This window comes from Lodderomyces beijingensis, assembly GCF_963989305.1.
Source record: "Lodderomyces beijingensis strain CBS 14171 genome assembly, chromosome: 3".
In the NCBI taxonomy this organism is placed as follows: Eukaryota; Fungi; Ascomycota; class Pichiomycetes; order Serinales; family Debaryomycetaceae; genus Lodderomyces; species Lodderomyces beijingensis.
Window position 1 is genome coordinate 1,861,485 of NC_089972.1, and position 13,923 is coordinate 1,875,407.

General features: G+C 45.7%; 6 protein-coding genes across 6 annotated transcripts; 5 read left to right on the forward strand and 1 right to left on the reverse strand. All coding sequences in view use genetic code 12, as the record gives it.

The window, feature by feature from the left end:
- Positions 1-97: 97 nt before the first annotated feature.
- On the reverse strand, positions 98-562 carry LODBEIA_P28910 (uncharacterized protein; the record flags this gene model as incomplete). Its single annotated transcript, XM_066972940.1, has 1 exon — positions 98-562. One exon carries the CDS (start codon positions 560-562, stop codon positions 98-100), a length of 465 nt encoding a protein of 154 aa, XP_066829829.1.
- A 1,130-nt stretch (positions 563-1,692) lies between these two features.
- Positions 1,693-2,742, forward strand: LODBEIA_P28920 (uncharacterized protein; the record flags this gene model as incomplete). Its single annotated transcript, XM_066972941.1, has 1 exon — positions 1,693-2,742. One exon carries the CDS (start codon positions 1,693-1,695, stop codon positions 2,740-2,742), a length of 1,050 nt encoding a protein of 349 aa, XP_066829830.1.
- Positions 2,743-3,891: 1,149 nt separating this feature from the next.
- Positions 3,892-4,701, forward strand: LODBEIA_P28930 (uncharacterized protein; the record flags this gene model as incomplete). The annotated part of the gene is made up of 1 exon (XM_066972942.1): positions 3,892-4,701. The coding sequence occupies one exon, from the start codon at positions 3,892-3,894 to the stop codon at positions 4,699-4,701; it is 810 nt and encodes a 269-aa protein (XP_066829831.1).
- A 191-nt stretch (positions 4,702-4,892) lies between these two features.
- Positions 4,893-5,945, forward strand: LODBEIA_P28940 (uncharacterized protein; the record flags this gene model as incomplete). The annotated part of the gene is made up of 1 exon (XM_066972943.1): positions 4,893-5,945. The coding sequence occupies one exon, from the start codon at positions 4,893-4,895 to the stop codon at positions 5,943-5,945; it is 1,053 nt and encodes a 350-aa protein (XP_066829832.1).
- A 487-nt stretch (positions 5,946-6,432) lies between these two features.
- Positions 6,433-9,015, forward strand: LODBEIA_P28950 (uncharacterized protein; the record flags this gene model as incomplete). The annotated part of the gene is made up of 1 exon (XM_066972944.1): positions 6,433-9,015. One exon carries the CDS (start codon positions 6,433-6,435, stop codon positions 9,013-9,015), a length of 2,583 nt encoding a protein of 860 aa, XP_066829833.1.
- A 493-nt stretch (positions 9,016-9,508) lies between these two features.
- Positions 9,509-13,756, forward strand: LODBEIA_P28960 (uncharacterized protein; the record flags this gene model as incomplete). The annotated part of the gene is made up of 1 exon (XM_066972945.1): positions 9,509-13,756. One exon carries the CDS (start codon positions 9,509-9,511, stop codon positions 13,754-13,756), a length of 4,248 nt encoding a protein of 1,415 aa, XP_066829834.1.
- Between the last annotated feature and the right edge of the window lie 167 nt (positions 13,757-13,923).

Here is a 13,923-nt window from a genome sequence, read left to right on the forward strand (position 1 = left end):
AGAAAACGTTCAATTGATTCCAACTATTTGAAAAAAAAATGTTCTTCTCATTCCATTTGTATATCCTAAACTAATTGAACAAAAACACCACCACCAATCAAGCAGCCCAGACTTTACCAACGATATGACACAAGCCACCTTCCTTCTTCTCAATCTCATAAACGCCGTACCCAGCCACAGCAGTGCCCAAAGTCAACAAATACATAGCATAGTTATGGTACGCACCATAGACTCTCTTGGGTATGTAGTCAATGATGCAAGATTGGAACCCAGCGTAACAGTGATAGAGCAAAAGCGCACTCAAAGTCGAGTCAACCAAAGTCAGGGCGCCAGTGAAAAGCGGCGCCAATGTAAGTGGCACCAATCCGATACTGACTAACCTCTCGGCGGTCCAGTGGAGCGAGCCTTCGAGCTTGTGTGGTTTGGGTGGAACGTAGGCGTCGTTCACAGTTCCCACGATGAATCCTGGTGGTTGGGGAATTGTCTTTATCGAGCGGATGAGCTGTGTTGTTGTTGCTGGTTTGACGAGGGTGTGTGCTCTGAGGCCGAGACGCGACAACATGTTTGATTTGGATCTGTTTGTAGTTTCCTGGGTGGGAGTTGGTTGGTGTGAAAGTTTTCCAAAATAAAAAAAAAGGAAGGGCCTGCTTGAGTTAAATTTCTGCGTTATATCTGTACTATGCCTGTGGTGGTGTCTTTCTCCGGGGTTGGCGCTTGTATTTGTTTCCACATCGAGTTGATTGGCTGGTGGCTATATACAGGCTGCGGCTTGCGCTACCAAATGTACACTCCAAGGGCGTTTCCCCCCTATGGCTGCAAATTTGTTATCTTATAGTGGCCAATGGTCATGGCACTCAAATGATGAAAGAGTTTACCGGAGTTTATCTTTCTGAGCAAGGAAGTAAGTTGAGTTTTGAGACCTTGGAAAGTAGAAGAGGAGTTTCAAGAGTATCAAAGTTTGATATCTAAGGCTTTGGAGTTGACCACCTTTTGCCAAATGTTTTTGTTTTTTTTTATTGCGATTTTGGAGGCTTTATCTTTGCCACCTCGTTGAAGAGAGCGCAGCTTGAGTTGGATACAGGAGGGCGTACAAGGGAGATCTCTCATAGGGAAACCGGGTCGTGAGTAAGCGGTTTCCGGCGTATTTCACCATAACCTCAGATGCAATAATATTTTGCAATCGCACCACATGAAAAATCTACAAACATCTCAAGCACAGGTTTTAGCCACCACAGAAGTGTGTTCCGTGAGAAAAACGAACCATGCCGTACAAGGGAGATCTCTCACAATGAAACCTTGCCGTGAGAAAGCGGTTTTCGGCGTATTTCACAGATTCCATAATATTTCGCAATCGCACCACATGAAAAATCTACAAACATCTCAAGCAGAGGTTTTAACCACCACAGAAGTGTGTTCCGTGAAGAAAAAACAAATCATGCGGTTATCTATCACATTTGATGTAGATACGATTCAAAAGTACAACTGTTGAAGGTTGTAAAAGGCCCCGTCGTATCAATTTTTTTTCTTCCCACGCTTGGTGAAAACGGTTTGTGCAACTCGTGCGGCGTCGGAGGCGATTTTTTTTTCCGTTTTTTTGTTGCAGAAAACTGCGCTGTGATAGAGAATTTACGCCCCGCTGGCACATTCACACCACGATCACGATTACTTTTGAAACGCAGCACCACCACGAACATGGATTTCGACTTAGATCCAACTTTAAAAGAGTTGATCCAACAAGATACGCTAAAGTGGATATTTGTGGGAGGTAAAGGAGGAGTCGGCAAAACCACTACATCATCGTCAATCGCCGTGCAACTAGCATTGCAACACCCGGACTCGGAGTTTTTGCTAATTTCTACTGATCCAGCACACAATTTGTCAGATGCATTTTGCCAAAAGTTCGGCAAAGATGCTAGAAAAGTTGAAGGTTTGCTGAATTTGTCATGCATGGAAATCGACCCTGAAGCTGCCATGAGCGACTTGCAACAACAAGCTCAGCAATACAACAACGACCCCAACGACCCTTTGAAGAGCATAATGAACGACATGACTGGGTCGATACCTGGTATCGATGAAGCCTTGTCGTTTATGGAAGTCTTGAAACACATCAAGAACCAAAAAGTTGGTGAAAATGACAGCAAGGACAAGATCTCGTATCGAACAATCATCTTTGACACTGCTCCCACGGGACACACGTTGCGTTTCCTACAATTGCCTTCCACCTTGCAGAAATTGTTGGGCAAATTCCAGCAATTATCGGGCAAATTGGGGCCCATGATGAGCATGTTGGGCGGCGGAGCCGGAGGACAACAGGATATGTTTGAAAAATTGAACGAAGTGCAGAAAAACGTTGCCGAGGTGAATGAACAGTTTACCGACCCTGAGTTGACTACATTTGTCTGCGTTTGCATTTCAGAGTTTTTGTCGCTTTACGAAACGGAAAGAATGATTCAAGAGTTGATGTCGTACAAGATGGACGTCAACTCCATCGTGGTCAACCAATTGCTCTTTGCCGAGGACGACGAACACCCCTGTCTGAGATGCGTAAGCAGATGGAAGATGCAGAAGAAGTACTTGGACCAAATGGCCGAACTTTACGAAGACTACCACTTGGTCAAGATGCCCTTATTGGGGACTGAAATCCGCGGGGTTGAAAATTTGAAAAAGTTTTCCAAGTTCTTGTTGGTGCCCTATGATCCAAAGAAAGACCGTGGTCTCATCACCGAGATGAAAGAGCAGTAGATTAACTAAAATATATATTTGATAGTTTTATAAATTCATTAGAGCGTATTTTGTCTACCAAATGTCGCCGCAACGCCCACGCTTTCACATTACCCTACAGCCAAATTCTGAGGGGATGCTTTTTCTTTTTTTGGACATTTCCGACGACATAGCTTTTTGGTGATAACAACATACTCACGAAAAAAAAAAGAGAAAAAAATTTAATTCGAGTTCAAGCATCAAAAACACCGCCAGACCCCAAGGTCAACCAGACTGAACCGAGGCCCCAAGGTCAACCAGACTTGAACCGAGGCCCCGTTATTCCCTTTTTTTTTATTTGCTTGTTTTTTTTTTGTGTGGGTGAAATCAGTAGAGATGGCCAGAGGAAATCAACGGGATCTAGCGAGAGCTAAGAACCAGAAGAAACAGGAGGAAGCGAAAAAGAGCCAGAAGCAAGGCGACAAGAATAAAAGAATGGAGAATGATGCCAATGCCATGAGGGCAAAACAAGCAGCAGGTATGTTACGATTGTTGGATTGAAAACTGACAAATTGTAGATTTCACTTACTGACATGAATTTTTTTCCTCTTACCTCAGCTGATGCCAGGAAAGAAGCTGAACGATTAGCTGGTGGTGCTCTGAAGAAATAAAGCAGCACCACAGACGTGTTTTTTTCTTCTGTTTGTCTTTCGTTCTGGAAATATGATATGATCGAAGGTCTGATTCGTATTATTATCAGGAAAAAAAAAAACATAGACATGGGACGGAGGCTAGAGGGGGGAAGGACCAATTGGAAAGAACACGCGTGTGGGAGAGTTATTAGATCTGTGTATACATGTACATACCATCTGCCTAATTATGTAGGAATGAAATGTGTCGACTTCTTGGCTTTTGGAAGAAAGGGATTGTGTGGGGAGGTTTGGGGACCAAAGCGGGTTTTCTCTCCCTCTCGGTCTCTCGTAATTTTTTTTATTTTCCGATTGGTTAAAACCCACCGATTTATATCCACGGGGGAGGGGGGAGGGGGGGAAACCTACAATTGACTGCTACATATATATTTATGTATCAGCTAGATATATATATTGATTGTGAAGACCGGTCTTGTTCTTAACCTCTTTACTGACTCAAACAACCACTTCAATTGAGTATACCCGCACCCGCTTTCCAAAAATGTTAATCGAAGAATCCTATCATGACGTTGAAACCGCAGATGGCACAACCATGCGTATTTTCACCTTCCACCCCAAGATCCCCAACTACCCCAAGGTAAAGTTCCCCGGTGTTGTAGTCTACAGTGAAATCTACCAGGTGACGCCACCGGTCGCCAGGTTCGCCAAGGATATCGCCGGCCAGGGCTTTATCGTAGCCGCACCTTCAGTCTACCACAATTTCGAAGGTCCAGAGCCTTTGGCTTACGACGACGTTGGAACCGACAAGGGCAACGACTACAAGATCCAAAAGGAATTGAAATCCTACGACGAAGACAATGATTTGACCATCAAGTACTTGTTGAGCTTGCCCACGTGCAACGGCAGCATTGGCGCCACGGGCATGTGTCTCGGTGGCCACTTGGCGTTTAGAGCTTCGTTGGACCCCAGAGTCAGGGCCGCCTTTTGTTTCTTTGCCACCGACATCCACAAACACGCCTTGGGCAAAGGAATGGATGACGATTCCTTGAAGAGATGCGCTGAGATCAAAGGTGAAATCATCATGATCTTTGGCGACAAGGATAACCATGTTCCTTTGGAAGGCAGGGACTTGATCAGGAAGGAATTGAGACGTAACAATGTTGCCATGACCTTTATCGAGATCAACGATGCGCAACATGCGTTTGTGAGAGATGAAAATAGTAAAGGCAGATACGATCCCGCTGTGACCAAATTGTGCTTTGACTGGCTATTGGAGTTGTTCAATAGGAAGTTGAAGTTGGAGTATGGAGATCATGATGGTAAAGACAGAGTTATTGAAGATGTCTGTTGATCTTGTTGGTGGTAGTGGTGGTAATGGCTTCTACTCTATGGTTCTGTAGTAATGAATATGTGTCACCTGACACACGACTGAGAAAGGTACAAAATTTTTCGCATTATTTTTCACCTCTGATGTAAATCCCACTATTCATGAGATAGACACCCAGGGTATTAGTGCCATCACCACCTACTTAATCATCAGCCATGAGACCAATAAAGTTGATGGGACATGAGCGTTCCTTGACTCAAGTGAAATACAACAGAGAGGGAGACTTGCTTTTCTCCGTAGCAAAAGATAATGCTGCTTCCATATGGTACTCCTCCAACGGTGAAAGACTCGGCACTTTGGAAGGACACCAAGGTGTGATCTGGTCTATTGACGTCAACCCCGAGTCTCTGTTGTGTGTCACCGGTGGAGGTGACTTGGCAGTCAAGTTGTGGACAGTGGAAAACGGCAAATGCGTTTACACATGGAATAGTCCGTCGCCCGTGAGGAGAGTCTCCTTTTCACCCGACGGATCCAAGTTGTTGGTCATTGCAGACCAAGTTATGGGCCACATTGGTACAATTTCAGTTTACGACATCAACAGCGATGCATCCTCGTTGAGCCAGCAGCCCGAGACGCCATCTTTGGTTATTGAAACTGCGCCAGATGGAGCAAAGGCTAATGTTGCAGGCTGGTCGGACGATGGAACGTTCATAATCGCTGGCCATGACAATGGATACGTCTCGAAATACGATGCAACCACCGGCAAGCTACTCAATACTTTGCAAGCGCACGGAATACACAATGAAGAGAAAAACGTTAGCGTTACAGATATACAGTTTGCACCGGAGGACAGGTCATATTTCATCACTTCGTCAAAGGACAAATGCGCCGTTATTGTCGATGTTGACCTGTTTGAGATTTTAAAAGTGTACAAGGCCGATGCACCCATGAACACGGCAGCAATCACCCCACTCAAGGACTTTGTTATCTTGGGAGGAGGTCAAGAAGCAAGAAACGTCACCACCACAGCTGAATCACAAGGTAAATTCGAAGCTAGATTCTACCACAAGATTTTCGAAGAGGAGATTGGCCGTGTCAAGGGCCATTTCGGTCCTTTGAACACGGTGGCTGTGCATCCAGATGGTACCGGCTACAGTAGTGGAGGAGAAGACGGTTTCATCAGAGTTCACACTTTTGACAAGTCCTATAAGGATTTCCTTTTCGACGCCGAAAGAACCGAAAAAGCTGCAGCTGCTGGAACCATATAGATAGATGATTAATTAATAAAAAAAATTTTTTTTCTCGGGCAAAAAGAAAGACGTTGTCAGAGTTCAGATTGACGCTGATGTTGGCGGTATTCTCTAAGAGTTTTTCATTTGATCTTGACCCTCGCATGGTCTGTCTGGTTCATTTGTAGCCGCAAGGAAAGGTGGCAAAAAAGCCTTGCTCATGTTTCTTAGCGGGTGGGAGGGTATCTGAGAGTGATGGAGAGGGTGTATGCATCTCGAATCCTTGCTATATGCCGTGGGCGAGATGTGAACATCTCTTGTTGAAAAATGCGCAATTGCTGCAATTTATTCAATTTCCCACCCAAAAGTGAGCCACTTTCCTATTGAAATATATCTTGCACCAGGGGTACTTGACACTCCCACTTTTGGACAGTCTTTCGAGTGTATCACACATAGAGGTCAACTGACACCTAACCTCCCCCCACACTCATTCTCGCATTTAAAGCCTTTATTTCTTCCAGGTAGCATGTCAGACTCTGATTCCGATTCAAGCATTCAGGGTGGTTTTGTGGTGAACGACAAGAACACCAAGAGGAGAAAAGTTGGCAACAACACCCGCAGAACACCTCGAAGGGCAAGTGCCAAGCGGACCTCCTACGTTGAAGCTAGTGACCCCGAGAGTGACAACGACGAAGATGAGGAAGTGGAGATTGATTCCGACACGTTTGCCAATGTTGAAATGCCAGTACGCGCAAAGAGGACGCGCTCGGCCGTGACAAGCAAACCCACACCCAAGAGGAAGACCCCAGCACCAGCAAGGGCACCAACGTTGTCTTCCTCGTCATCGGATGAGGAAGACGAGGAGTTCACGTTGAGTTTGGAGGACCAGGCTGGCGACAGCGACACGTCTAATGAATACGAACTCGTGGGAGAGATACGACGCGATGGCCGCAGTTCCAACACCGCCATCAACATCTCGTCCGATGATGAAGAAAACACGCCACTTTCCGCTAGACGCGTGCCGACTAGGTCTCAGAATGGTGGAGCAGCAGCAGCGGCGGCAGAGACACCAGCAAAGAAAACGCCCAGGAAAAGGAAGGCAGCACCAAAGAGCAAGAGGGCGCCAAAGGTCAAGATGACTCATTTCGAGCGAACTACAAATAACCTCTACCTCCAGCACCCTGAGCTTATAGATGTGTTTCCTAATTTGAAAACGTGTGAAAAGATCAAACCGGAGCGAGCTCCACATCCAGAAGGGATGAGCATCAGGATGTTGCCTTTCCAACTCGAAGGCTTGAACTGGCTCTTGAAGCAAGAAGAAGGAAGATTCCAAGGCGGGATCTTGGCAGACGAGATGGGTATGGGAAAAACCATCCAGACGATTGGCTTGTTTATGGATGATCCAGCAAAGAAGCCGAATTTGGTTGTTGGTCCCACTGTGGCGTTGATGCAGTGGAAGAACGAAATTGAAAAGCACACCGATGGCAAGTTGAAAGTGTTGTTATTTCACGGAAACACGAGGGTCAATAAATCGTCGGAGCTTGAAAAATACGATGTCATCTTGACCTCGTACTCGGTGCTCGAGTCCTCGTTTAGAAAGCAGATGTATGGTTTCCGCAGAAAAGGCCAGCTAGTCAAGGAAAAATCCGCATTACATTCGACGCCCTTTTACCGAGTCGTGTTGGATGAGGCCCACAATATAAAAGACCGTACTTCCAACACCGCGAGAGCTGCTAATCATTTAAACACCAGAAAGAGGTGGTGTTTGACTGGTACCCCATTGCAAAACAGAATAGGTGAGATTTATTCGCTTATTCGATATATGAAGATGGACCCGTTCCACATGTATTTCTGCACCAAATGCGACTGCAAAAGCAACGAATGGAAGTTTTCCAATGGTCGCACCTGTGATGGATGTGGCCACACTGGTATGTTGCACACGAATTTCTTCAACCATTTCATGTTGAAGAATATTCTCAAGTTTGGGTTGGAAGGCGACGGCATGGAAAGTTTTACAAATCTCAGGACTTTGTTGGACAATATCATGTTGCGTAGAACCAAGATTGAGCGAGCAGATGATTTGGGACTACCCCCAAGAATAGTTGAAGTTCGTCTCGATAGGTTTAATGAAGAAGAGAGAGATTTGTACACCTCACTTTATAGTGACTCCAAGAGGAAGTTCAATGATTATGTCGCCGATGGTGTCGTTTTGAACAACTATGCAAACATCTTTACCTTGATTACTAGAATGAGACAGCTTGCCGATCACCCCGACTTGGTCTTGAAAAGGTTTGGCACCAATCAAATTGCCAACCTGATTGATGGGGTAATCATGTGCCAGCTTTGTGACGATGAAGCAGAAGAACCGATTGAATCCAAGTGTCATCATCGATTCTGCCGAATGTGCATCCAGGAATACGTTGAGTCCTTTGATGGCCAAAACGCTAAATTGACCTGTCCCGTATGTCACATTGGATTGGCGATCGACTTGGAACAGCCCTCGATTGAAGTGGACGAAGAGCTATTTACAAAGGCTTCTATAGTCAATAGGATAAAGCAAGGCTCGCATGGTGGTGAATGGAGGTCCTCCACCAAGATTGAAGCATTGGTCGAAGAGCTTTACAAGCTCCGGTCGGACAAGCATACCATCAAATCGATTGTATTTTCGCAATTCACGTCGATGTTGGATTTGATTGAGTGGAGATTGAAAAGAGCAGGTTTCCAAACTGCCAAATTGTCGGGGTCCATGACCCCGCAGCAGCGTGACAATACCATCAAGTATTTCATGGACAATACCGAAGTCGAGGTGTTTTTGGTGTCGTTGAAAGCCGGAGGTGTTGCTTTGAACTTGTGCGAGGCCTCGCAAGTGTTTCTAATGGATCCATGGTGGAACCCCAGTGTTGAATGGCAGTCAATGGATAGAGTGCACAGAATTGGACAAAAGAGACCAATTCGAATCACCCGTTTTTGCATTGAAGATAGCATCGAGCTGAAAATCATCGAGTTGCAGGATAAAAAGGCCAACATGATCAACGCTACAATCAACCATGACCAGGCTGCTATCAGCAGGCTCACTCCCGATGATTTGCAATTCTTGTTTATGAACTGAGGTGGAGAACAAACATAGACCTAGACCCTTTTCTATATTGAAAAAAAAAAAATTCCTTGATTTTCCATTTCCATTCTTTACTCTACTATATATTTCAGTATTTCCATCGTTTTTTCCATTTTTCACGCGTCATTTTCACCAGTCCCATTTGTAATACAACAAACAGTAAATCATAAATCATAGCATGTTCCCGGCTGCAACAAAATTAAAAAATACCGGTCTCATGCCCGCTATCCAGCCAGAGTTAACGATTGAGTCATAGAAAGGGAACCTCACAGGGACTGCAGAATTTTACTTCCTATATTTTTTTCTCCCTCTGGGAGTATCTCAGCCCATACTTTAGGCGAGCGGGATCCGGGGCGAGAACAGGGGAGAAGCGCGCGATATTCCACTGAATTTTTTTTTTACAATCAATTGAGACAGCAGGAAGACCAAACCAATTTGATTAACCACCGACTCTGCCCTTCGTAGTTGACACATAGCGTTGCCAAGGATGTCTGACTTTTGGTTAAAGTATCTTGAGAACCCCACGTTGTCTGTGCTACCACACGACTACTTGAAGCCGGCCAACAACAAGTCGGTGGAAGGCACGTATGAGTTTAGTGTGCCTCGAGCACCCAAGGATTTCCAGAGTGGGTTGGCGGTGTTTGCGGCTTTGGTCTACAGGTTGACGGGCGATGAGGATATTGTTATTGCGACAGATGAGTCAGCCAACCTGCCCTCGTTCATAATCAGGTTGAGCATGGCGCCGGAGTTGAAGTTCCAAGACTTGGTCACCAAAGTCAAGGAGGAATGCACCAAGTGTGCTTATGAAGTCTCCTATAAGGACTTGACCCAATTGAGCGAGAGAATCAAGGTTGCGAAAAACTTGGACGAGCACCCGGAGTTGTTCAAAGTCTCGTACCAGCATGCCAATGCCAACCAGCAATTGAACACGTCAGTTGAAGGGTGCATCCGCGACTTGGCCATTTTTAGCGAGAACAACAAGTTTAGCATCCATTTCAATGCCTTGTTGTACTCCAACGAGAGGATCAAGATCTTTGCAGAGCAGCTTGCCCAGTACGTGGCTGCTGTATCGGACGACCCCTCAGTCACCATCACAAAGGTCAATTTGGTTACCCCGCGGCAAATACTGGCGTTGCCCGATCCAACTTTGGATTTGGATTGGAGCGGATACCGAGGTGCCATCCAGGACATTTTTGCCCAAAATGCCCAGCTGCACCCGGAAAGAACGTGCGTGGTTGAGACCGCGTCGTTTATGGACCCCAATTCGAAAACCAGAACGTTCACTTATAAACAAATCAACCAAGCCTCGAATATCGTGGGCAACTATTTGAAATCCACGGGGATCAAAAAGGGCGACATTGTCATGATCTACGCTTATCGTGGCGTCGACCTCATGGTTGCCGTGATGGGTGTCTTGAAAGCCGGCGCTACCTTCTCAGTCATTGACCCGGCGTACCCACCAGCACGTCAAAACATCTACTTGTCTGTGGCTAAACCCAAAGGGTTGATTGTATTGGAGAAAGCTGGAACTTTGGATAAATTGGTGACTGATTACATTACGGACGAGTTGGATGTCATCACTACGATACCGCAGTTGAAAATCAATGACGATGGAAGCTTGGTTGGTGGTGAGGATATAAAACTGGAACAGCAAGACTGTTTGGCTGAATTTGTAAAATTCAAAGATCAACCCACGGGAGTCGTAGTTGGTCCAGATTCCAACCCTACATTGTCATTCACTTCTGGATCCGAAGGTATTCCCAAGGGAGTATTGGGCCGCCACTACTCCTTGGCTTATTATTTCCCCTGGATGGCCAAGCGGTTTGGATTATCTGAAAATGACAAGTTTACCATGTTGTCAGGTATCGCCCACGATCCAATCCAGAGGGATATGTTTACACCTTTGTTCTTGGGTGCTCAATTGTTGGTCCCCACGGCTGATGATATCGGTACCCCTGGGAAATTGGCCGAATGGATGGCGCAGTATGGTGCCACGGTGACACACTTGACGCCAGCTATGGGTCAACTCTTGAGTGCACAAGCCACCACGGCCATCCCATCTTTGCACCATGCCTTTTTCGTTGGTGATATCTTGACCAAGAGAGATTGCTTGAGGTTGCAGAGTTTGGCAGAGAATGTCTACATTGTCAACATGTACGGAACTACCGAGACCCAGAGATCTGTTTCTTATTTCGAGATTGAAAGTAGAAAATCAAACCCAACTTATTTGAAGAATTTGAAAGATGTCATGCCCGCGGGCACTGGTATGCATAATGTCCAGTTATTGGTCGTCAATAGGAACGACCGGTCGCAAACCTGTGGAGTTGGTGAAGTTGGTGAGATTTATGTGCGTGCTGCCGGTTTAGCTGAGGGCTACCGCGGCTTGCCTGATTTGAATGCGGCAAAGTTTATCACCAATTGGTACGTGGATCCTTCTATATGGGTTAAGGAAGATGAAGAGAAAGCTCACAAGGAGGAGGAGGAGGAGCTGCAGCAGCAATGGAGAAGTGAAGGATGGTTGGGTCCAAGAGACAGAATGTACAGATCCGGTGACTTGGGTAGATATTTGCCTGATGGAAACGTGGAATGCTGTGGTAGAGCCGATGACCAAGTCAAGATTAGAGGCTTTAGAATTGAATTGGGTGAGATTGACACCCATTTATCGCAGCATCCTTTGGTTCGCGAGAATGTCACGTTGGTGAGGAGGGATAAAAACGAAGAGCCAACGTTGGTTTCGTATATCGTGCCCAAGGATTCTCCCGAATTGGCCATTTTCAAATCCCCCGAAGTTGACGACTCAGTCGAGGAGTCAAAGGATCCTATTGTGCAAGGGTTAGTGGCTTATCGTGAATTGATCAAGGACATCAAGGCATATTTGAAAAAGAAACTTGCCTCATATGCGATCCCTACCATTATTGTGCCACTCGCTAAACTCCCTTTGAACCCTAATGGTAAAGTCGATAAACCAAAATTGCCATTCCCGGATACTGCCCAATTAGCTGCCGTTTCGAGATTAAGCGCGTCGGCCCAGGATGTTTATGCAGCAGAACAGGAAGAATTGACCAAGTTGGAGAAGGAGATTAAAGATCTCTGGTTTGAAGTCTTGCCCAACAGACCAGCAACGATATCAAAGAGCGATTCCTTCTTTGATTTGGGTGGTCACTCGATTTTAGGAACGAGAATGATTTTCGAGTTGAGGAAAAAACTCGATATCGAAATCCCGCTTGGTGTGATTTTCAAAAATCCCACAGTTGAGCAGTTTGCAAAAGAGGTTGAAAAAGTCATTCAAAAAGGTAAGGATTTTGAACTTGCAGGCGGTAAGCAACAAGTTGAAGTTGAAGGTGGAAACAATGAAGCTGGCGACAAAAACGAAGATGTGAGCGTTGACTATGCTGAAGATGCTAAAAACTTGTCTCAGACTGCCTTGAGAGCTAATTACCAGTCCTTGACGAAATTGCCAGGCAAGTCCGTTAATGTGTTTGTCACTGGTGCCACTGGATTTTTGGGCTCGTTTATCATTCGAGATTTGCTCGAGGCAAGAAAAGGTAAGCTCGATGTCAAGATATTTGCTCATGTTCGAGCTAAATCCAAAGAGGCCGGATTGGAAAGAGTCCGCCAAACGGGCAAGACGTTTGGCATTTGGCAAGAATCTTGGGCTGATAAGATTGAAGTTGTCTTGGGCGACTTGTCCAAGGAACAATTTGGCCAGACCGACAAAGAATGGAGTGAATTGACGAATACAATCGATGTCATTATCCACAATGGTGCCTTTGTGCATTGGGTTTACCCATATTCGCAATTGCGTGATGCCAACGTCATTGGAACAGTTAATGTGTTGAATTTGGCGGCTGATGGTAAGCCCAAATACTTTTCATTCGTATCGTCAACTTCTGCTTTGGACACGGATTATTTTGTCAATGTATCCGATGAATTGATCCTGCAAGGTAAAGCTGGCTTACTTGAAAGCGACGACTTGCATGGTTCAGCTCATGGATTGGGCACTGGATATGGACAATCCAAATGGAGTGCCGAGTACATCATTCGCCGTGCCGGTGAACGTGGGTTGCGTGGGTGTATCATAAGGCCCGGTTACGTTACCGGTTTCACTGAAACTGGTGCTTCAAACACAGACGATTTCTTGCTTCGGATGTTAAAAGGTGTGGCCGAGTTGGGTTTATATCCCGAGATCACCAATAATGTCAACATGGTGCCTGTAGATCATGTTGCTCGAGTCGTCACCTCGGTGGCGTTGAGTCCGCCCAGTGCAGATGAGTTGGTTGTGGCTCATGTCACGGGACATCCCCGGATTCAATTTAATGATTTCTTGGCCAGTTTGAAATCGTATGGCTACGAAATTGCCCCAGCTGATTACCCGCAATGGACGAGTGCGTTGGAGAGATTTGTTGTTGAGGAAAGCAAAGAGAGTGCATTGTTCCCATTGTTGCATTTTGTATTGGAAAACTTGCCTCAGGATACCAAGGCTCCCGAGTTGGATGACACAAACACCAGAAAGTCGTTGGTGATGGACAAGGAGTTGACTGGTGAAGATGTCAGTGCGGGCAACGGTGTTACTGTTGAGTTGATGGGCACTTATATTGCCTATTTGATCAAGATTGGCTTTTTGCCCAAGCCTAGTGGACAAGGAGAGAAGCAATTACCAGAGGCGGACTTGAGTGAAGAGACATTAGAGTTGATTAAACAAGGCGGTGGTGCTAGAGGATCCGCTGCTAAATAGAGCGACACTTAATGAACAAGTAGATATTTTTTCGCGATGCCTTTCGTTGATTGTAGAGATAGCTTAGTGATAGTGGTAATGGCGGTGGTTCTAGTTCTAGTAGTAGCATCAGCTCCCTCTACGTTGAGCGATAGGTGAATGCAGTTTTCAACATCAAGCTAAAACAA